The 25,034-nt window shown below is 41.1% G+C and overlaps 1 protein-coding gene across 7 annotated transcripts in view; it reads right to left on the bottom strand.

Moving 5' to 3' along the window:
- The window catches only part of ARHGEF4 (Rho guanine nucleotide exchange factor 4), a 518,865-nt gene that overhangs the window by 244,251 nt on the left and 249,580 nt on the right, over nt 1-25,034 (bottom strand). For all 7 annotated transcript variants that reach the window (XM_056793688.1, XM_056793685.1, XM_016433561.2 and 4 more), the window contains one exon: nt 2,502-6,767. In XM_056793688.1, the coding sequence (XP_056649666.1) occupies nt 2,502-6,767 (4,266 nt within the window). The remainder of the gene's footprint in view (nt 1-2,501; nt 6,768-25,034) is intronic.

Genomic DNA, 25,034 nt, shown 5'->3' with positions numbered 1-25,034 from the left:
AGATTTGAACCCAGGACCTACCATCTCTGGGCCTGGTGCTTTATCTGCTGTGCTCCCCAGCTGCCCAACAAGCATCTCTTCTACATCAGCACCAACAAGAAGTCCTACGTCCTTTCCTTGAAGGCTTTCCCTGAATGAGAAGCCACTCTTCCCCCAGGCACCCTGATCCCCCAATCCCCACCAATGCACTTTTGGACAGCTCTAATCTTTAATAATCTTTCTATCAAACCTAATCTGTTTTTCTGCAACTTCCATACTCTGATTCTTGTTCTGACTAATGGAGTCGGTCAGAATAAACCTAATGCCTCTTTTCATATGACATCCTTTTATAGATTTAATGACAATAAATACATCTTCCCTTAAGTCTTCTAGGAGCTAATTTCTCCAACCTATTCCCACAGCTTGATCTTGAGTTATCCTTTCTGGACTTACTCTAGTTTGTTGGTATATTCCCTAAAATCGGATGCCAGAATCCAGTTTATTCCAGGTATGGTCTCAACAGGGTAGAGTATAGTGGGACCATTGTATTCCTTAGTGTGCATACTATTCTGTTCTTAATATGGTCTAGGAAAGCTTTAGCTTTTTTTAGCTGCCATTTATAATCGGATTCAAATTGAGTTTATGGCTCATTAATATCCCCATGTATTTTTCATAGGAAGTGTTATTTAAGCATCTCTTTTCCATTCTGTACTTGATTTCTTAAACCCAAGTATAGATCTTAACATTTAGCCCATTTACATATCATCTTATTGGCTTTGGCCCATTGTTTTAGCTTGCAGATATTCTTCTTCCCACATGTTAGCTATGCCTCACAGATTTATATAAAATTTTATGCAAATTTAATAAGCATGTCATCTCTGCCTCCATTCAAATCATTCACAAAAATATTGAACATTAACAGGTTAAGAATTCTACCAAAAGCCCTCCCTCTAAACTGACTTTGAGTCATTAATGACTATTCCTTGGATATGGTCATACAACCAGTTCCAAATTCACCTAACTCTACTATTATCTAGACAAAAATTTTCCATCTTGTCCTCAAGCATAGTATGAAGTTCTCTGCCAAATCTTTTTTTTTCCTGAAATCAAGGTATACTGTGCCTATACTCTGTATAGTAATAGGCAACAAGGTAGCCAATGGGAATGGACTTCAGAGTCAGGAAAACCTGCGTTCCCATCCTTCCTTAGATATTTACTAGCTATATGATCTTGGGTAAGTCATTTGACTTTCCTTGACCCTGGTGTCTATGAGATAGGGATGCATTACAGGATCCTTGTGAGGGCAAATGAGATACACTACTTGTTGTAAGGCTTAAAGTACTATTATTATTTTTATATGATTCCCCTAATCTACCAATCTCCTTTTCAGTCGTATCCTATTCTCTGTGACCCCATTTGGTATTTTCTTAACAAAGATCCTAGAGTAGTTTGCCATTTCCTTCTCCAGCTCATTTTACAGCTGAGGAAAAGGAGGGAAACAAGGTTAAGTGATTTACCCAGGGTCACACAGCTAGTGAGTGAGGCTGGATTTGAACTCAGAAAGATGACTCATCCTGACTCCTGGTCCATCACTCTATCCACTGTGCCACCTAGCAACTCACCAATCTAATTACCCTTTTGAAAAAAAGGAAATAAGGTTCATCTGACATAACCTGTTCCTTACATTCCATAGCATTAATTAGGTACCTGTTATGTGTAAGTCACTGTCCTAGGGGTATGAAAGCAGATATAAAATAGTCCCTGCCTTTGAGGAGACTAAAGTATACTGTGGAACCCTGCTGCCAGGCTCTTTACAACGATGGCTTCCATAAGAGCTCACGTGTGCTTGCGCACACACACACACATACACACACACACACACACACACACACACACGCGCGCGCTGCAATAACGTGCTCCCGAATTTTGCCAGAAATCAGTCGTGTTCATGGGCCATAAATGTTTTGTGTGTTATTCTCATCTCTCTAGGTAGGTAATAAGACAGCGAGAAGGAAAGCGTCTTTTCCCATACCTAGCGTCCCCACCCAGCCCAGGGTTAGGTCCTTGGTAAGTGCTTAATCCATCCATCCTAAGAACAGCTCCCATTAGGCACGACTGTTTGCAAGGTGCATTCCTCCCGCCAGTCCTGGGAGGGAGGCCATGTAAGTATCATGCTCTCTGTGTTAGTGACGGGACAACTGGGTTCAGATGACACGAGCCGTCCTGGGTCACAGCTAGTAAGCAGAGAGTCAGAGCTCTGCCTCAAATCTTAAGCCTCAACGTCCAGCGTCCTTTCCACCGCATGGCGCTCTACTCAGAATCTAATTTGATTAGATGCAAGTCTGCCTAATTGGTGGTTGGGTGGACCATGGTGCTGTCTGTCTCTGGGGGACATCCGTGGTGTTCTCGGATTCTAGATTTGACCTCTCATTCATTCATAAAAGGCAGACCTCACTCTTAAGCAGCCACATGCCTCTGGAAGAGGATGCACACCCAGCCCGCGCGATTCTGCAGTGACTCACCTTGCTTTCCAGGGCCTCTTGCGTAGAGGAGGCTGTGGCCAGGCTGCCCTGAGACAGGGTGCTTACCCCACTCTCTTCTTTCTGGCACTCCTGGTCCAAGTCGTGTAGGGAAAGTAGGAAGGTGGCTCGAGGTTTGAGGGTCTTTGGCCTCTCGGGGGCCTCAGGACTGCCCTCTGTGCTGTAGCAGTTCCCCAGAGAAATCATGGAGATGGCATTGACCCTTCCAGAGTACTGGAAGCTTCTGCGCTGAGCATTGGGCCTGGGGCTCTGCGGCTTGGGACTCATTGGCTTGCAGGGCATGTCCTTGCTGTCATACACTGGGGAGCAGGGGGAGCTAAAGGATAAGATTTGATGGATCGAGGGGGTGCCGGGTGATTTCAGCCACGCTTCCGCAGGAGAGACAGCCAAACTTCCCCCCAAGGATTCTCCGCTCTCTCGGGTGGTCATGCATTTGATGACTGGTTCACTTTTTCTCCTTTGATCTGGTGATGCCACATCCCTGATTGGCATGGGAGAGCCGGGGACTTGCAGAGGGACATAGGGGACACTTAGAAGCGTTTGCTCATTGGCCTGCCCCTCCCTGTCCTGGGTTAGTTTTCCACCCTCATCACTGACCCCTTGTAGGGGGTAGCTGGGGGACCGCAGGACTAGCCGGGACTGAGCCAGGCTGGCTAAGGCTGGTCTTCTCATTCCATCACTTTCTTTGCCTTTCAGCAATGTTTTCCAAGAGCTTTGGCGGACTTTGGTCTTCTCCTTTTCAGTCTTAAGGGAACCTTTAGAACTTTGATCAGTGTTCTCCTTCTCCAGACCCTTGGGCTCAAAGAAGTTAGAAAAAGATTTCTGAGCCAGGGCAAACCTTGTCCTGATTTTTTTTTCTGTGTTTTTGAATCGCTTCAATTCATTACTTTCAGAGGACAGCCGTCTGGGAACAGAATCTTCTGGCATCTCTGCCTCACTACTGTCTGTTAAGCTTAACCTGCCTCCTTTTTCTCCTTCCCCTTCCCTATCACATTTTACGCTTGTATCAGGAATACTGGTGTCTAAGTCTTCCAAAGGAATCCTGCCAGGCCCAGAAGCTCTCCTTAAACTAATCCGATTAAATGGACGTTTCTCATTCATTTCTTCATCTGAATATTCCAGGATGCTGCTCTCCTTGTTCAGTGTGATCATGCTAAGCAAATCGGTATTTGGTGCCTGAAAGCCCTGCTGTACCCCATCATCTTTACCCACATCTACATCTTCAGCCTTCCCCTTGCTGGGGTGGGTGCTGCTACCTAGAAAATGTTCAGCCCCCGAGGTTTTATTTTTTTTGAAGGAGGTCATCTTGGGAAAAACAAGGAACCTGGAGGGCCTTCCGGCTATGCCAGTCTTGCCCCCTTTTGGTGAAGCCTTGTAGACGCTGACATTATTGGAAGGAGCCTCCAGTTCTTCACAGTTGATGTTGCCAAAACCAGGGTCAAGGAGTTCAGAAGCATTTGGGTCTAAGTTTTTTTCTTGACTGGGAAAGACCTTGGCCATTGGGAGGCTATGGCTATTATGCTCACCAACTTCTCCTTCCTCTAAGATGGAGCTCAAGTTGGTTTCTGAATTGGGAAAATCATCCCTAGGGCTCAGTGGCTTGAAGTCCTCAGTCTCCCTTTCAACTCCCCTCCCTTTAGAGATGTTTTCTGCATTAGTGGTGTCTCTCAAGGCTGCATCAGGGAGGTTTAGACCCGCAGATGTTTGAGTGGCATCTGTCAAATGGTTCATACAAATGTCATGTTCCCTCTCTTTCTCTGGAGCTAAATCCACTTGCTTTGTATTAAGTCTGGCCTCTGAGTCCTGGCTACCAACTAATAGCTCCTCTTCTGAGTGGTCATTCATTCCATCATCTCTATGCACCCTCAGGGTCCCTGAGTGGAAGGACTCAACTCCTAGGATGCTCGAATCCTTTCCTGGTGGACAAGTCTTTTCCAAAAGCAAATCAACTCTACCCAGGGGCTCCTCCTTTGAGTCAGCATCAGGGCCTTGAGTTTCTTCTAAGGTTGTTTCCTCAGTGACCTGTTGTTCCCAGTCTGTGTTCTCTCCAGGCACATTCACCCCCAGGGAGTCTTCTTTGCTTTCTGGGACAGTGGGTTCATGTAGCCTCCATTCACTGCCATTCGTCTCTACTTCCTCAGCCCCATTAAGCCCACAGAGAGCTGAGCTGGCATCACTGAGTGATTCAGAGGTTTCCTCCTGGAAGCTTCCAAGGGTCCCACTTGGTCTAATTTCTGAAACAGAATTTGCAGGATTTGGTTTCCGCCTGGTAGCCTGCAAACCCTTCTGCTCCACAGCTATAATGATAAGGCTTGCTTTGCCCTTGGGGTTTTTCTCTGACTTGGCCTGGGGCCGCTGGAAAGCTGGAGGGGGTGTGGTCTTATCTGCTGACCCAGAAGCATTTTGTTCCTCCTCAGTGCTGACTTCTAGCAAAGTCACTTCAGAATAATCTCCTGATGCGCAGCTTCCACAGCTGGGATCGGGCACCATAACCTCCTCCTTTGCGATGTCTCTTTCACTTGATTTCAATGCTTTCTCTGGATCATCTGAACTCAGATTCGGTCCAGAACAACCCATCAGGTCTCTATTGCTCCGATGACTTGGGGATTGAGGCTCAATTTGCTTGAGGTCAGGGGAGAGACTTATTTTCTCATTTGGAATATCCCTGGCTGTATAATTACTGGTTTGATTTCCTGTCTTGACAGAAATATCTACGGGATGCCTTTGTTTATCGTCCACACTGGCAGCTTTGGAGGTAGCATCGATGCCACGAAGCAACTCATGGGCAACTCTGTCGTGTTTAGACCTGCAATTGGTGGGCCCCGGCAGTTCCTCAGCATTGATGCTCAATGACTCTGATGTGGGGTATGTAGAAATCTGGCACTGATTTCTCTGTGCTCTGTGCTCTGAATCATGCCCTGACCAGCCTTTCAGCTTGAGGTCTTCCACGGGCAGGCCCCTTTCTAAGTTAAAAGCATGGAGTTCTGGCTGACCCTGGGGACTGGTATCACCCCTTTGGGGAGTAGTGGGTGGATGTGGGAGCTGACTAGGCACAGGGTCTGGGCAGGCACCGGAAGTAATAATGTGTATCCTTAGAGCTTGGTCTACTTTTTTTGCTCCCTTCGAAAGGCTCCCAAACTTGACAAAGTGTTTTCTCCTGGAGCTCTCAGGCTGTCCTGTGGAGAAACTTGCCAGAGATCTGTTCCTCCTAAGTGCACTTGGACACTGACAGCAGTGTTCCGAAGGTCCCTTGCTTTGAGAACCAATATTTTCTGGAACACTGTGCCATAGTTTAGTCCATGAGAGGTTAGAGGTTTTGACTGGGGTACAATGGGGCAGTTGTAAGCAGAATGGGTATAAGGGCAAGTCTGTTTCTTTTCTTGTCTCTGGAATTTTCTTCCTTGTTCTTGAAAATAAAGAGGTTTCACTATCATACAGTTTCCTCCTGGGACAATCTATGTGAGGCACTGACCCATGCCAAAGACGGGATGTCGATTTCTCTTTGTTCCCTTTGGAGCCTCGTTTCTTTTTCTCAAGCAAGCTATCTGACAAACTCCGGCCCCATTTGCAAGACCAGAAGGGAAATAGATGGGGTGCTGCAGCACTCAAGAAGCTTTCTGATTTGGGTTCCTCAAGAAGAGGGTCTGAGATGCCTGCAGAGTCCTTCACTTTTACCTCCTTGGCTGGTTGGCAGCTACTATCCTCTTTGCTGCCGTCTGAGCCAATCTTGGTTCGTAGAGGGATGGTCACCAGTGGAGATTCAAAAGGCAACTGGGGGTCCTGCCCTAGCCTGGATGGTTCTGTCTCTTTTGTCTGTCCCTTCCCAGTTCCAGAAGAGGATATGAGGAGTTCGCTTTTGCCAGCAGATCCCTTTAAGTCAGGAGGAAAGTCCACTTGTTGCTCTCCTCCAAGCCTCTGGGCATTGACCAAATGAAATTCCTGCAGAGAACTGGCTGCCCCAATATCAGAAGCTCCATTGCATGCTGCTTCCTTCTCACAGGCCAGGAGCTGAGAACCAGAGCAGGTTTCTGCTGGGATGTCACTGGGCAGTGAGTCAGTATCAGAAGCACTTTCAAATGGCTCAGTCTTGACCTCTGATGGACACTCGCTCTGGTGAGACTGGGTCTCAAAGTAATCCTCGTCCGTCTCCTGGCTCAGTCTTTGCTTCTCGAGGTCTACCGTGGAGGACAGGAGCTGGGTGTCTTCCAACTCAAGGTCACCTGGTGAGGGTTCTACTGGCTCTGGTGTCTGAAAACAAAAGAGAAGGATTCAGAAGTGAATATATGCCCAGGAAGGTTACTGCATATTTATGCTCTCCCCTCCTTTATGAAAAGGATAGGAAGACTCAAAAATGGCTCATTAACCCCTTGTACTCCTCTGGAGCAAGATACAGGGATCAATAACTACTTTATGAGTCAACAGAGACATTAGTTAAAGAATACATAGTAAATGAGTGATAGAACTGGACATAGACAGGAGAAAAAAGGAACCTAAAGTTACAGCTATGCATTAAGAGGAATCAGAATAGGTAGAAGTATTTATGCAGCATGTATTGAGGCTAAAGACTGAATTCTGGCCAAACCCGCCCCCCTTTTTTTAATCCTTACCTTCTGTCTTAGAATCAAGGGGGATTAAGTGACTTGCCCAGGGTCACCCAGCTGGGAAGTGTCTGAGTACAGATTGGAACCTAGAACCTTCCCTCTCTAGGCCTGGCTCTCAATACACTGAGCCACTTAGTTACCACCAATTCTGGCTAATTCTTGGAGAGAACAGCTTGGTCATATCCAAGGGTAGCTGAAGTGCTAAGTAAATACCCTTAGCACAGGAAAAGAGGTTAATTGAGCCTGGCTTCCTAAAGTGAGGCAGATAGGGGGCACAGTGGATAGAGTGCCAGGCCTGGAGTCAGGAGGACTCATCTTCCAAAGTTCAAATCTGGCCTTAGACACTTACTAGCTGTGTGACCCAGTGTGAGTCACTTAATTCTATTTGCCTCAGTTTTCTCATCTGTAAAATGAGCCAGAGAAGGAAATGACAAATCACTCCAGAATCTTCACCAAGAAAACCCTAGCAGGATCATGGAGAGTTGGATATGACTGAACAATAACAACAACAAAAGCATTTTTAGTGCAAACCCTTTGGGAGCATCTAAGTGGGACCCACTGGCCTAGAGTATGGTCAGACCAGCAGAATCAGAAGTTTGGCACAGCCATGAACTGTGTGCCTCCTCTAACAGTGCTAAGATTATGTTCTCTCTCTCCCCTGAAGATCCGAATTGTACCCATTTTTGCAGAGAATTTGCAATCTAGCCTACGTACCTACACACCTTCCAGATTCACTCACTCATCTATTCAGCAAATAGTAATTGACTGACTATAGTGGGGGATACAATGATGAGTAGGACATGGAACCTGCTCTCGTGGTGTTTATAGCAGAAGAAGAGAAACCAAGTATAAAAACAATGTTAGTGCAATCCCCTAAAAGCCCTAGAACATTAGGACCAGTCAGAGTATAAAGTTTGCAGAAGAAGATTCAGGATCTTCACATAGAAGGCTTCAATTCAGTTCAGGAAATTTTATGTACAGAACCCTAACTTTCATGGCCAGCCCTCTGCTGAGCCCTGGGGTAGACACAAGAGGGAAGAGGGTGCCAGCCATCAAGGAGCTCACCATTTAGTTGGAAAGACAAAGTATGCACACATGAAAGACAACTAGAGAGCAATACAAACCAATAGGCCATCCATCCTTGGGCGGTGGAGGCAGTAGTGATTCACAAAGGAGTGGAAAGGATTTAGTTGATATCAGCCCACATTTAAATAGTGTCTTACAGTTTACAAAGTGCTATATATATATATATATATATATATATACATATATATACACATATATAGATCTCTATTTATATATAAATATCTCTATTTATATATAATAAAATATATATTTATATATATATTATTTCATATGACTCTCATGACAATTCCTTAAGATAATGCTATTTTCCTCACTTTACAGTTGAGAAAACTGAGACCCTGAAACATTCAGGAACTTGACCGCAAAATGCAGAGTTAGCCAATAGCAGAGTTTGAACTAGAACCCAGTTTCTTAACTTACAGTCCAACGCTCTTCCTCGCACCAGGAAAGTTCTCACTCCCAGGAAGGAAGTGAAGGAGAAGCATCCCAGCAGGACAAGTGAGGAGACGGCTGTTTGATCCTAACTCAGTGTATGACTCTGGCTGAGTTTCTTAGCCTTTCTATGACTCTAATTGTTGCCCATAAAACTGGGGCAATAAAATCTGTCCCCTCCCCAGCACAGAGTTATTTAAGGATTAATTAGATGGTGAGGATGAAAACAAGAAGGTATAAAATAGCTCTGAAACAGGTGCCCTGGCACCTAAAGAAAATATCATGGTGGCCCTTCATTATTAATGACAGTAGGAATGCAGCAGAAGAGGAGTCAGAGTGGGGATACCTGTCTATATTTGAGGATATCTAGCTATAGCTGCATGCTTCTCATCTCAGGATTTCCACAAGGAATGTAAGGGATTCTATGGGACCAAATGTGAGAATTTTGGTTCCATTAAGCCCTAAAGAACAAAGCTTACACAATCTTTGAAATATGCAAGAATCCAACAAATTATTAATGAAAGATACCAATGAATGTTAACCGTCTGGCTGGTTTTGCTATACATATTGCCCAAATCACCAGTTTGGATGACTTTACCTCCCTCTCTTGTAAAATTAGGCCCAATGGGTTGAAATCATCAGAGAAGAAGACTTAGGCTTAATGTAAGAAAAAACTTCCTACCAATTAGATCTACTCAAAAGGAGAATGGATAGAGTTGGCTCCTCTTTGTTAGAATTCTTCAGACAAAAGATATGATGACCGTCTCCTGGGGGGTATTTTAGAGGGGATTCTTATTCAGGCATAATTAGACTAGATGGTGTCTAAGATCTGATCTGACTGAAATTCTGAGTCTAAATATTTTGTATGTGCCCTCCATACCAGTTACTTTTCTTTTAATTTATACCACACTACATTAGTTCCTACCTCCTCCAAGCAGTTGCTCATGATATTTTCCTTATTCAGAACACCTTCCTGCTCCACTATGACTAGCTAAATGGTATATCTTTAAGGCCCAGCTCTAATTCCATTTTCCCATGACACTTACCCTGACTATACTTTCCCATATCAACCTCTTTCTTTAAAAAATTTTTTTCTTCCCACATCTTTTCTAATCTGTACTTGCCATAATACCAGGAGTGTGCCGGGATGAGGGAATTGTTAAATTTTCACTGAGAGCCTTTGCACTTCAAGATCAGCCAGTACTACACATCAGGATTTGATTTACTGTTTTATTGATTGTCTAGACTGAAGAAAGTGATGGAGAAAATATGAATAATGCAGATTAAACTTAATGAGAGCAGTTTTTAAACATTTACCAGCTCACCACTGCATAATACATGTTAGGTCTTATTGTTTCTAATTGATTCATATAGAATCTCAAATTAGGAAGCACTTGATGGGATTTAATCCAACCTATGGCTCTGTGTAGGAATCCTGCTATAATATCCATGGCAAATGCTCTCTAGCACGTCCTTGAGAATTTCTGTTTTCTCTCCTCCTTCAACCAGATTTGTAAAGCTCCTCAAAGAAATCTTCTTGCTCTGTATTTGCATTTGGTGCCCAGGACAAAGATGGACACAGAAGAGGTGATTTATAAACCTTTGTATTAAATTGAATCATGCCCTCTGTTACCCCAAAGGCTACCACCTTGGCATTCTGTCCTAAGAAGTCGGAGCCATTAGGAGACAAAGGGACAAGGCTAAGGCTACCTGCTTTCCAGGGTTTTTCCATGTATTCTCTCCGTAAAACACATAGTTGCATGGAGGTCGCAAGTAGGCAGTTTTCATGGAGTTGAGAAAATTGTTGAGTAGAATCAGTGAATTCTGCTGTTGTCACTAAGGAGCTCCCTCCTCACCTGACTGATGGGGTGCTGAGTGCTCCCTCTTTCAGTCATTATACCAAGTTACTCCCACTTTATTTTTTTGGTCAAAAAAGAATTCTTCTTTAGTGTTTTCTTATGAGCCATTTATCTTGGTGATGTAAAGGTTATAGGCAAATTCCATCTTGCAATATGTATACTCTTGAAAAAGCTACATGTGATGTAAACTGACCTCTGTAAAGCAGCCCCTCTTCCCACATATACCTTCCAGGATATGTTGTATATGTTAATTTTTTTCTGACTGATCTTAAAAGGTTTTCCCCCTGACACATGGTAGCTGCACAGTTCTAGGCAAATCACTTAATCTCGCAGGGTTCTAGGCAATTCTCTAAAATCTTAACTTTCAAAGAAGGAGTTGGCATGTTGGTAGAGGGAATTTCCTCCTCTGAGACTTCCCTATACCAATAGAATCACAAGTCCTGTCCCTATCTCTCTTGCTACAGGATAGAATCTGCCTATGTGGAAACTGAGGGGGGTGTCCATCAATTGGGGAATGGCTGCACAAGCTGTGGTATATGGTTGTAATGGAAACCTATTATGCCATAAGAAGGGATGAATAAGATGAGATCAGAAAAACCTGGAAAGAATGAGACGAACTGATACAAAGTGAAATGAGCAGAACCAGGAGATCAGTATATGTAGTCTGAGAGAAATATTGTACAATAATTAACTGTGAATGACAAAAATATTATCAGCAAAACAGGGTTCTAAGATGACCACAAGGGACTTATAATAAAAAATAATACTTTTTAAAACTCCACTATCGACAACTAAAGAAAGAACTGTTGGAATCTGATTGCTGATCAAAACACATCATCCTTCATTTTATTTCCTTCATGAGTTTTGTTTTGTATATGTGGTATGTCTTTAGCCATGACATGAGGAATGTGGAAATATCTACTGCATGAAAGCACTGACATAACCTATATCAAACCATTTATTGCAGCAGGGCGGGCAGGAGAGTGAGACTCTGAGTAGCAAAATGTCAGCAAATAATTGTCAAAATTGTTTCTACGTGGAATTGAAAAAGTTGATTTAAAAAAGAATTTTAAAAAAGAATTTGCCTAATGCTCTACTATTTGCAGTGTTGTTTTTATTTTTTTCTTAAACCCTTATCTTCCATCTTAGAATCAATACTGCATGTTGGCTCCAAGAAGAATGGTAGAGGCTAGGCAATGAAGTATAAGTAACTTGTGCAGAGTCCCACTGTTAGGAACTGTCTGAGATCAGATTTGAATTCAGGACCCCAATATACCCCCGCTACCCTGGCTCTACTATTTACTCTCTCTTTTTTTAATCCTTACCTTCTGTCTTGGAATCAATACTGTGTATTGGTTCCAAGACAGAAGAGCAGTAAGGGCTAGGCAATGTGGGATAAGTGACTTGCCCAGGGTCACACAGCTGGGATGTATATGAGGCCAGATTTGAACCCAGGACCTCCCATCTCTAGGTCTGGCTCTCAATCCACTGAACTACCCAGCTGCCCCCTACTATTTACTCTTTATGCCAATTTAGAAGTCATTTCCTTTTCCTGAGTCTCATCTCTAACAGGTCAGGGCTGGACTGATCTGTAAGGTGTGTTCTGCTCCCCACCCCACCTCCAACTCTGAATTCTATGATATTATAATCCTATGGTGGGGGGGGGGGCTATCGGTGGTTTTGTCTTGGTGATGGTGGGACAAAGTAAAAGTGAGGATGAGAGGTGTTTGGTTAGGAGTATACCACATTTTTCTCATTTGCAAGAATTTATTAACTGCCTACTGCTACCTCCAACCACAAACATTTTATAGGGAGGCGATGGAGTGGATAGAAGACTGTTAAGTCAGGAAGTTGTCTATTTAAATCTAACCTCAGATACTTTTGAGCTGTGTAACCCTGGGAGAACCATTTTATTGTTCCATGCCTCAGTTTCCTCATCTATAAAATGGGGATCATAATAGCATCTACCCTCCAACATTGTTATGAGAATCAAGTAAGATAATACATTTGTAAAGTGTTTTGTAAAACTCGAAGTGCTACATTCAATGCTCTGGGATAAAAGATCTTGGTCCTATAATTAAATGATACCTGGACTAGGAGTTAGATCTTGCCACTAGTCCTAATTCTGCCAGTAACACTCTGTATGATCTTTAAAAAGTCACTTTACATCTAAGCCTTCATTTCTTCATGTGTTAAATGGGGGGGATACGGGGGTGGTAGGATGAGGGAATAGGGGATTAGAATAGATGATTTTTCCAGTTCTAAAATTTACAATCTTATCTAAAAAAGAAAAGATTTGTGATTCAGGACCTTAATGACTTTGCAGTCCAATTAGGAAAACTAGGCCTGTGAGTCAATTAAATAATGATGCAGGGTAAAAAATAAGAAGGAAAAGAAAACTAGAGTTCATATCCAACTTCTAGGGGGAAAATAATGATATGGGGCCTGTTATGATGATTTTAGCAATTGAATGTCTACAACAGAATTTAAATTAAAGTCTGAAATCAAATTCTGGGATCCATATTCCAAAACTGAAAAGGACCTCAGAGAACATCTAGTGTGCCCCCTATTTTGCAGATAAGAAATTGAGGACTGGAACAATAAACTCATTTGCCCAAGGTCACAGAAATAGCAAATGGAAAAAAAACAGAATTTGACCCCAAATCCTCTAACACCAAATTCAGTACAAAATGCTGCCTCTCTAAGAAAAGAGAGTGAGACTAAGTAGAGAAGGCTTCATGGAAGAGGTGGGAGTTCCCTTGGTTCTGAAGGATAGGGATCCAATTATATGTTAGTCTGACTCATCCCTTTTCTGAATTCCTTGCAGGCATCCAGAAGGTGATGAAGAAAAGGTCTGACTTGTTGCCAAAGAAGCACAGGCTCCAGCCACTGGCAATTCTGAACAGCAGCCCAGAATATGGAGAATTAGGGAGTCACTAGAAAGTTTCACTTCCTTGGCTCTGTGCCCCCTTGGCAAGGGTAGGTATTTGGCTTGAGAGGGTCTGACCCACCCAAGTTCCTTCCAGTAACATCCCCAGGAGCTCTGGAGCAAAGCCTATCTACACCCCAAATCTGGTGGAACCTACAGGTAATACTCCTCCGCCCACCCACAGGGAGAGAGCACACAGTTACAGGGGAAGAAAAAAGGAGAGAAAACAGAGAATTTGAAGCATGCTAGACAGAGAGCTGTGGGGACCATTCCCAGTTCTACCATTAATTTCTGGTGAGACTTGAGAAAAACACTTCTAATTCATAATGGAAAGCAGTCAATTTTCAGCCACAAAAGTCTATGATTCTATGATCCTCTGAATGTGCTATTTTCTACGTAAGATCATTGTTTTAGATCTGAAAGGGTCCTTGGGTTATCTAAATTACATTCCCCCCTTTTACAGGTGAAAAAAAATGAAGTTAAAGGACTTTGCTATGGTCACACAAAAAGAAAACCTCCTTATAGTCCAAGGGAGGTCAAATTTTTGCATGTATCCCTAGCACAGTGTCTTAGAAGGTGCTTAAGAATCAGAAACTGAGATGTTCATCAACTGGTGAATGGCCAAACAAGTTGTGGAATAGGATTGTGATGGAATTCTATTGTACTGTAAGAAATGACAAAATGGATGATTTCAGAAAAATCTGGGAATTTATATAAACTGACACAAAGTAAAATGAGCAGAACTAGGAGAGCATTGTATAAAGTAACAGCAATATAATAACAACAATCAACTATGAAAGAATTAGCAACTCTGCTCAATACAATTATCCACAACCAACCCAAAAGAATAATGACAGAAAATGCTCTCCACCTCTAGAATCTGAGTATGAGTTGAAACATAATTTCTTACACTTTCTTTATTTTTATGGGGTTTTTTCCTTTTGAAACATGGCTAATGTGGAAATATATTTTGCATGACTTCATATGTATAATGGGTATCTTATTTCTTGACTTCTCAATAAGTTAAGGAAAGGTGGGAGGAGGGAGAGGTCAAGAATTTGGAACTGAAAATAAAATTTTTCTAAAATCTAATTTAATGTAATTTTTTTAAAAAAAATGACTTGAACTGAGATAAAAACAGGTGTTGAATAAATATTTGAAGAAACTGGACAGCATTCTGGAAGAAATTAAGTTTTGACCAATATCTTGTGCCTTGTACCAAGATAAGCTCCACGTGGGTATATAACCTAAATATAAAAGGTCATAAAAACAAATTAGAGGAACAAAGAAGAAACAACTCTCTATATCTATGGACAGAAAAGAGTTGACCAAACAAATAGTAGAATCACACAAAAGAAAATAGCATAAAATTTAAAGTTTTTCTATAAATTAATATAATATAAAATCAGAAGAAAAACAGGAAACTAGGGAAAGAATCTTTGCATACTTTCTTTGATAAAGGTCTCATATCCAAGATAGAGAAGTAATTGATTACAATTTTTAAGAGTAAGCTATTCCCCAATAGATAAATGGTCAAAGGATATGGACACAAAGTTTTTAAAGGAAGAAATAAATCCAAGATATCAACAATCATGAAAAAAAGGCAAATCAAAATAATTCTGAAGTTCTGCTTTTAACCTATCAGACAGCAAAGATAACAAAAGAAGAAAATGAAAAATGGTGAAAGAGATGCTGGAAAATAAACACCTCTATGCACTGCACTGCCGATGGAGCTCATTCTAGAAAGCAATTTGGAACTATGCTCTGCAAACTACTAAACTATATTCACCCTCTGATCCCACTATGCCACAAACTACTAGGCCTATATTCCTTAAGAAATCAAAAGCAAAAGAGTTTATATGGATACAAATCTTTATAGAGGTTCTCTTTGTGGTAACCCAAAATCAGAAACTAAGGGAATAGCCAACTTTTGGGGAATAGCTAAATAAATTGTGGTATAGAATGTAATGGCATATTATAGGCAGTTTCAGAGGAAACTGGGAAGATCTGTATGAATCAGTAAGGAGCAAGGTGAGTAGAACAATTTCTACAATGATAATATTATGAAGAAGAAAAAACTACAACTCATATACTTTAGAACTCTAACCATGAGTCCAAAGGAATGAAGATGAAGCATACCGTTGGCTTTCTCACGGAGAGGTAATGAACTTCACATCAGCATGAAACATATTCTAAGACATGACCATAGTAGAAATCTGTTTTATTGAACTTTGCCGTGATGTATTTATGACTTTATTCAGCAGGCTTTAAAAATATTCATTGAGGGGAGGTGGGAAAGTTAATTTTTTTAAAAACTGAACTGAATTTGTAGTTATTTGTATTTTGTATATGATATAGCTCAAGTTTAAGCCACAGGGACATCAATAGGATTTTACAAAAAGAATCTCCCTCCAGAGATATCTCACCTGTAAGCTTTGAAAGGACAGTGAAAAGAGAATGCTTATCTTTGCAAAATAGCCCTACCTCTTCAGCAGAGTGTCATTTTATAAGAGCAGAAAATGCAAGGCCTGATTCCTCTATTTCCTAGGATCCTCTTCCTATCAGACAAACATTTTGCAAGGACTAATGGGAAAAAAAATTCTCCATTGGAGTCTGTGATCCATTCCACTCCCATACAAGGATACTTTTCACCATCTCGAGCCACAAGTGTATTCTCAAGATTTTCCAAAATTTATTCTTCCCCACATCTGTATCTTTTAAAATCATATTCCCTATTATTTCCTCTCAAAACTGTAACTTCTCCCTTTCTCTGGTTCCTTTTTTACTGCCATGTTCCCCTGTTCTAAAACATCCCTTCATCAAGATCCTCCCATCAATCTCAAGGTACTGCCATGAATCTTTCCCACCATTCTCAGACAAATTCCTTGAAAAAGCTGTTTACACTTGAACCTCTACCTTCTCCTCTCATTCTCACTCTTCAACCTTTGCAATCCAGTTTCTGACCTTATTACTTAATTGCAACTGCTCTCTCCAAAGTTACCAACATTCTCATAATCACTAAATTTGATGGTTTTTCCTCAGTCTTCACCCTACTTGATCTCTGCTGCAATTGACACAACTGACCATCCTCTGGATTTTTTTTTTAGGGTAATCTCTTGATTTTCCTCTGATCAGTCTAATCTCTTCTTCTTTGGCTCCTTTGATGAGTTATGATCTGTATCATATTCCCTCACAATGGATATTCTCCAAAATTCTGTTCTAGGCCATTTTTTTCTTTACATTCTCACAATAAGTTCACCAGATGAATTGCAGATCTATATATTTTTTCCCCAAAAAAAGTCTCTCCCCTGAAATTCAATCTTTCATCAAAAACTGCCTTTTGTATATTTCAAAATTGAAGTCCCAGAGATATCTTAAACACAGAACTCATTATCTTTCTCCCTTTTTCCTCTTCCAGACTTGCCCATTTCTGTTGAAGGCGCCATCATCTATCTGTACTCCCTAGTTTATAACTTCCATATTATCCTTGCCTCTTCACTTTCTTCCATCTCGCATATCCAATCAGGGGCCAGATCATATTTTTTTTCTACCTCTATTACATCTCTTGCATCTGACTTCTATGCCCATAGCTACCATCTTAATTCAGGCCTTAATCATGGAAGGACTTGAATCCAGATCTCCTGGAGTCTGAGACCAGCAGCTCTCTATCCACTACACCAGGCTTCCTTTATACATGGGTATATATATAGTTATATCTCTATATCTACCTATCTGTCTATCTAGCTATGTACTATAACAAATACTCTAATTACAGATCACACTTGAGGCTTATATATACCAGAATTGGGAGGAAAGTACAGCCTATATTGAGACCATGATAGTAATTATAATGGGGGGGGAGGGGGCACTGAGAGGCACAGTGGATAAAGAGCTATATGTAGTGTAAACAAGAACTGAATTCAGATCTTGGCAAGTCACTTTACCTCTGTTTCTCTCAGTTTCCACATCTGTAAAGTGGGCATAATAATAATAGTGCCTACCTCCCAAGCTTATTGGGAGGACCAAATGAGATCATTGTAAAAACACTTGGCATAGTGCCTGGCACATTTTTTATTATTGTTCAGTCATTTGTGTCATGACTGATTCTTTGTGACCCCATTTGGGATTTTCTTGACAAAGACACTGCAATGGTTTGTAATTTCCTTCTCTGGTTTATTTTATATAGTAAGTTTATATATAGTAAATGCGATAAAAATGTTAGCTATTATTACTAGTAGTGTTAATTCATGTAAATATGGCTCCTTAGAAGAAAGGTACTCTGGAGGTCAGTCCCAGTTCTCCTTCTGACTCACTTGCATGACCCAGTTTTAGTCATTTAACTTCTTGGAGTACTTATCTCTCCCTTATCTGACCAAAAGGTATAATCATCCTGAATTATTTCACCAGGATGGTGTCTAGACCTTCTCCTGCCTGTGTAGAAGGTATTCTGAATATGTTTTAGCTGCCCTTCCTATGTAAAGTCAGATAACAGAATTGGACCAGAAGGTCTACAAGGTCTGCAACCAGTTCTATGTATTCCTATTATTCGGGTCAAAAGAATGACAAAATCTCAAACTGCTAATCATTCTGGTACCCAGGACAAGGGCATAGAGGTAGGACTGATGCTCCTTCTGTCAGGTGGCATGGTTTTGTTGTCACAGGACCTGAGTTAAAATTCTGTATCTGCCATTTGTTACTCATGTGACCTTGAGTGATTCCCTTACCCCCATCTGTACCTCAGTTTCCCCTTATTTAAAATGAGGAAATGAGATGATATGATTTCAAAGGTCTCTTCTAGGTTTAACTCTGGCCCTACAGTACAATCTCAGCTGAGAAGAAAAATCCAAATCAAAAACTTATTCTCACTTGCAGGAGTCTGATAAGATTCCAACTTTTCCTTTCTTGAATTCTACTTGTTCTTGTTGTTGTTGCTGCTGCTGCTGTGGTTGTTGTGGTTGTGGTTGTTCTTTTGAAGTGGGGCTGAAGGCTAGGAACTAGTTCAAAGCAATGAAAATTTCTGATAAGAAAACCCAAAGCCAGGCTCAGTTACCTGGATGCCAATCAGTTCCCTCATTGGACAATACTGACATCTGTGGACTAGAATCACAAGTTTGATTTTCCTCGAAGTGCCCAAGGGTTGAAAAGTAGAGAGGGCATATTTTGCAGGAATTGGTTTGGCTGAACATCAAATTGTGTCATTATGAGGAAGTGGCACTTGGGTCGCTGAATAGACTCAGCATTTATCTTTAGATCATTTCAGAACAGACTACTAACTTATACCACTGTCTCCATGGAAAATGGAAGCACAAGGCTTTAGGCTAACTGATTCGTCCAACACAGCTGGAAACAAACCCAACAGCTGAATCAATCAAGCAAGCATTTTCTGAGCACCTTCTCTGGATTCAGGACAGCAAATATAGACAAGACACAAATTCTGCCTTAAAGGAACTCATAGGGGCTTCACAAGCACTAGAAGCTTTGCCTATGTGTAGCCCCTTCTCACGTCCATGCCTTCCCCTTGAAAGTGGTATTTGAAATTAATGGTTTATGACAAATCTTCTGCTTGCCATTTCCTTTCTTGAGCTCTCATGCCTAATCACAGGATCTGAGAGTCAGAAGGCACCTTGAAGCTAATCAGTAATCAGTTCTGTCAGGGCTAAGTGACTTGCTGAGTAGCAGAATTGTTATTTTTTTTGGGGGAGGGGGGGAGCAGCCTTCTGGGATTAAAGCTATTTCTAGCCAAAGGTTTCAATTGTCTGAGCCCTGGGGCAGGATGCTTGGGGAGCTGTCCTCTCCTGAAAGTGCTCCTGGACAATAATAATGGACAACAGGTGACTTCCTGTTTCTGCCTGGTGCCATCGCCATAGTCTAGGCTGCTAGGTTCTAGTCAGGTTGGAAAAAAACAACTACAAAACCTCTGAGGAAGAAAAAAAGTGCTTCAGGACATCTGACACTTAAAACTTGTGAATCCAGAGAGCATCTCTTCCAAGTAGCTATTTAGAACACAGACAATCAGGGCAGTATTGGAACTGCTAAATTAAATTTGAACTATATAAGATAATAACAAGATGCATGACCTTGGGCAAGTCACTTTTTTGCCTCATTTTCCTCATCTATAAAATGAACTAGAGAAGGAAATGGCAAACCACTCCAGTATCTTTGCCAAGAAATTCCCGAATCAGGTCACTAAGAGTCAGACATGACTGAAATGAAACAAAATAACAAGCTAAAAATAAAGGAGGCAAACAGATTTACTTGCAGTCTTCTTTTTCTGTTCTTTGTATAGGGACATATTCATATTCACTGATGTTTGTCAAGTTCATAATAACAAAAATGAAATTAAGAAAGGGGGGAATAAAAGCAAATAGACTCCTAGATGCTTGAAGAAATATAAGGAGTTCAGGGAAGGGAGTTAGGAGACTTGAATTCTTTAACTAAGTGGTTCTATAATCTGGGAAAATTAGCTTTCTAGGTCTCAGTTTTTTCATCTGTAAAATGGAGATGATGGTGCCTCTCCTGGTTACTTTTTCAGAGGGACAATAAAAGTACAAATAAGATAGGAAATCAAGGTGCTTTGACAAACCCATATTTCCTTAATAGATCATATCCTTGACTTTTCCCCCTCCCATTTCTGAGCATTATCTATACTATCTACTTAACACCTATATTCCTGTCTTACAAAGTTTATTTTTTTAAAGTTTCATTTATTCCTTTCATTTTTTTCAAGTTTTTTCCCAATATATCTATCATCTCAAATTTGAATTTTTACTTGTAGCAAAGAAAAACAGTTAAGCAGCTCTGTCTGACAATACATATAGCATTTTGCACCCTTAGTCCCTCATTCCTCTGGACCAAGAATGGTCATAAGAATTCATCAGTCTGGTAGCTGCCTTTCACTATTGTCCTTTAGTATTTTTAGAGTTATGTTTTAGAGATGTGTGTGTGTGTGTGTGTGTGTGTGTGTGTGTGTGTGTGTGTGTAGAGAGAGAAAGAGAGAGAGCTTCTAGTTTAACTTATTTCATTCTTTATCACTTAGTCATACTATGTTTCCACAACTTCTTGAGAATGATTATTTCTTACAGTACTTCATTTTGTAGAGATGTCATAATTTGTTCATACATTCCCTGGTTGATGGGATCCTTTTTTTGTTTTGCTTTTCTTACTTTTTTCATGTGTAGAAGTCAGGTCTGTAGGCTAAAAAGGTAAGAATTGCCTTATTTCTCTTTGTCCTTCCTCTCCCACAGGGCCTGCACAAAGTAGGTTTGCAATAAAGACTAGTTGAGTGAAAAATAAAGCATACTATTTCCATGTTATAGTTATTATATAATTGTGTTGGTGAACCTATGGCACATGTGCCAGAGGGGGCTGCTCCCTTCCCCCTCTCCATACATGCCAGAGGGCATGTCTCTTCTCACCCACCCCTCTGCCCAGCAACCACATGGGAACACTTCCTCCCTCCCCTGTTTGAGGTAAAGCAGAGGGACATGTGGTGTGAGGGTTGCAATTTGGGCACTCAGTCTCTAAAAGGTTCACCATCATTGTTATATAAGGTATTTATATTAGTTAGTAACATTAGTTTGCTTTTACAAGAACACTTTACAAACAGTACCTTATTTTATCCTTTTAACTATCCTAGGAGACTGGATATACAATCCTAAGGACAGCTAGGTGGCATAATAGATAGAGAGCCAGGCCTGGAGTTGGGAAGTCCTGGGTCCAAACTCAGCCTTGAATACTTCATAGCTAGGCAAGTCCCTTAACCCCATTTGCTTAGCCCTTGCCCTTCTGTCTAAGAGTTGTTACTAAGGCAAAAAGTAAGAGTTTGAAAAAAAAAGTATTAATATACTGATTTTATAGAGAAAAAAAGTGAGGCCCAGGGAGGTTGAATGACTTGCCTCAAATGACACAAATGGCAGAGATAGAACTTGAACCCAGAACCTTTGGATACAAATCAGGTTCTCCTTTCATTATTGTTGTTCAGTCTTTATGGTTCTGTCCAAATCTTCATGACCTAATTTGGGGTTTTCATGGCAAAGACACTGTAGGGATTTGTCATTTTCTTCTCCAGCTCATTTTATAGATGAGGAAATGAGGTAAACAAGGTTAAGTGAAATGCCCAGGATCACAAATCTAGTATATGTCTGAGGCCTGGATTGAACTCAGGAAGAGGAGTCATCCTGATTCTAGGCCCAGCTGGATTCTATCCATCACCTTGTTGCCTTGTTCTTTTCATTACCACACTGAATATTTCCCAGAAGAACATCTAGGAAAGGGCTCATGTTAAATGGTATAAACACATCTCCATGGACATATTTGCAATGGATTCCTACACCCTGAGGTGTGAATTCCAAAAGCAATAAAATGGTATGCAGCCAGATCAGGAAAAGGAGCATGGGCTACTCATCAGGAAAATAAAAATACAATACATTTGAAGAGGGCCTGAGTTTAAGGTCATGTTGTGTTGAATTTCTATGGTTTTGTTTCAAAGGATAGCATGGTCTAGGGCTTTTACCTGGTCATTCTCATGCTCAGATAGCTACAAAGTCTTCCCATTGCCTACTACATTGGACCAGATGATGTCATGACCTGAGGACTGTGTTCATAGCCCATGGTTTGGCATTCAAGACCCATTCTATCCAACAGTATTTCCCACTGTTCTCTAAATCTCCAACGTCCATCCCTCCATTCAGGTCAGGCTGGTCTGTTCAGTGCCTGCTCTATCCCCATTATTTCCCCATACCATGCCATGCCATGTTCAATTCCAATTTAGCAGCTTCATTTTCACTATGACTCTCCACCTTTTCCCACTCTCATACTCTTGTAATTAGCCCCTTTTTTGTTTCTGGACAAATCCCAGTCTTCTTTCAAGTTCAAGGTCAAGTCCTCTCTCTTACACGATCCTTTCCCTGCACTTGGGGTTAGGTTCTGTAGTTAAGCACTTAATTTTCCTAGAATTTCCTATAACAGATGCTAATCTTGTCTCCTCAGTGAGGCTATAAATTACTTAAGGGAAAGGATTCCATTTTATTCTGAATCCCACACAATGTCCACCAGAAAGACAAAGGCAGAGGCCTCTGGTCATCAATAAGTTCTTGTTTCTAGTTGGTTTCTTTTCTGATGTCAGCAGTGACTGAGAATCCAATACAGAAATTATATCCTTCCTTTCTTTGCAGGGGCAAGGGAAGATGGGTGTGGAGCATTGCATATAACATCAGGTCCAGATGATCTGTTGATGAATTCTATAACTCGATGGATGTGTATTGGGGATGGGGGAGAAAGGAGCAGTTAATTGGGAAAAGAAGATGATCTAAAAATAAAAGATATCTATAAATTTTAATTTTTAAAAGGAATCCAAATGTTTCCCTGTCACTGATAAAGGAAGAAAACAAACATTTATTAAGTATCTACTATGTGCCAGCCACTGTGCTAAGTGCTTATTACAATCATTATCTCATTTGATCCTCATAACAACCCTGGGAGATAGGTGCTATTATTATCTGCATTTTACAGTTGAGGAAACTGAGGCAGGCAGAGCTTAAGTAACTTGCCCAGGGTCACACAATCATTAAGTATCTGAGACCACATTTGAACTCAATTCTTCCTACATCCCAGCTTCCTAACTAGAGCCCAGCATTTTATCTACTGTATCACCAAGATGCCTCTCAGCTCCCAATTTTTTGGATTGAGAGGTGATAAGTTCTCTCTCTCTCTCTCTCTCTCTCTCTCTCTCTCTCTCTCTCTCTCTCTCTCTCTCTCTCTCTCTCTCTGTCTCCTCTGTATCTCTGTCTCTGTTTCTGTCTCCTGCTTTCTATCTCTGTCTCTGTCACTGTCTGTTTCTGTCTCTGTCTTTCTGTCCCTCCCTCTCCTCTTACACAACCAGACCCACCAGAAAAACTTGAAAAAGTAGAGATAACCTTTAATGGAGGAGGGTCTCTGAAAGCATTAACTCTTCCCAGAGCTAAGGCTAAAGGAAACCTGGTCATTTGTCTGGGTTCCCAAAAGTGAGGCAGTGAGTTGAACTTTAAAGATTCTTGTACCTCATTGTCTCTTGGTATCCATGCAGCTTTGGCTCTACAGCTGACTTTCCCCTAAGTCATGTTAGGGCATACTAAATATAGGACTGGGGTCAAGGCCAGTGGTAATGTAGAAAGAAGAAAAAGAATGAGTGGGACAAAAGCAGCCTGGTATCATGGAATTGCAATGGGTTTAGAATCAGCGGATCTGAGTTCAAATTCCAGCACTGTTATTAAATACTTATGTGAATATGGGCAAGTTACTATATCTTTCTGTTGCTTAGTTTCCTCCTCTATAAAACAAAGATGTTGTACTAGATAACCTCTAAGACCGTGTTGGCGAACCTATGGCATGTGTTCCAGAGTATGCCAGAGGGGGTTGCTCCCTTCTCCCTCTCCACATGCACCTGAGAAAATTTCTTCCATGACCTGCCCTTCTGCCCAGCAGCCTAATAGGAGCACTTTCTCCCTCCTCTGCCTGGGGTAAGGTGGGTGGCTCACATGTGGTGTGAGAGTTGCAGTTTGGGAACTTGATCTCTAAAAGGTTCACCATCACTGCTCTAAAGTCCCTTCCAATTTTAAATCTCATGATGTATGATCATTCCAGGATTTCTGCCAGCATAACCTGGTATAAATCTGGTTGTGATCACTCATTAGAAAGGTTGTGGATGGGATTCAAACTCTGAGTAAGGTAGGATTGGAAAACTCTGAAATTCTTTCCAACTCTAATATTCTGAGAATTTTCACTTGGTAGTGACTCAATCAGCCAATCAACCAGAATTTATTTAGTTCCTGATATGTTTCTAGCCCTAGGCTAGCGATTCTGGGAAAACAAAGAAATATGATAAGCTTATATTTATTCAACTTATATAATTTAGGATTAAGGAAGGTTTTAGTTGAGGAGATAAGACCAACATAGATGACATTATAAAAAGACATGGTGCAGTAGAAAGAACAGAGTCAAAAGTCCTGGGTTCAAACCCCACCTCTAGCTGCCTAATTTGTCTGAGTTACCTCATCTGTAAAATAGGGACTGAGGTTCCAGCCAAGTATAAATACTACAATGTGTAACAGAATATTATAATAGGAAACAATTCAGCATTTATGAAAAACATTTTAATCCACCCCCAACCCTAACAATAGATATTTCTATATATGGTACCACCATTCATCTTGTCATGCAAATTTGGAACCTTAGCATCATCCTCAATTTATACTTTCTTGCTCCAATCCAATCAATTGTCAAAACTTGTCAATTCTACTTCCTCAAAATTTCTCACATCTACCCATTTCTCTCTAGTCACTAACACTATGCAGGCCCACATCATCTCTTAACTAGACTATTATAATAGTCTCCCAACTGGTTTTCCTGCATCTGGCCTCTCCCCTTTCTAATACACCCTTCACATAGCCGCCATATTGAAATTCTTAAAGCAGAGATTTGACTGTGTCATTACCTTGCTTAAGAAGCTTCCATGGCTACCTATTGCCTTTAGAATGATATCCAGTCTTCTTTGTTTGACATTTAAATCACTTGACAATTTGACTGTATTCCCAGGGTTCTTAACCTCTTTTAAGTCATGGACCCTTTAGAA

This window comes from Monodelphis domestica, chromosome 4 (genome assembly GCF_027887165.1).
Source record: "Monodelphis domestica isolate mMonDom1 chromosome 4, mMonDom1.pri, whole genome shotgun sequence".
Taxonomy (NCBI): Eukaryota; Metazoa; Chordata; class Mammalia; order Didelphimorphia; family Didelphidae; genus Monodelphis; species Monodelphis domestica.
This window is presented reverse-complemented; position numbering and strand designations above follow the sequence as displayed.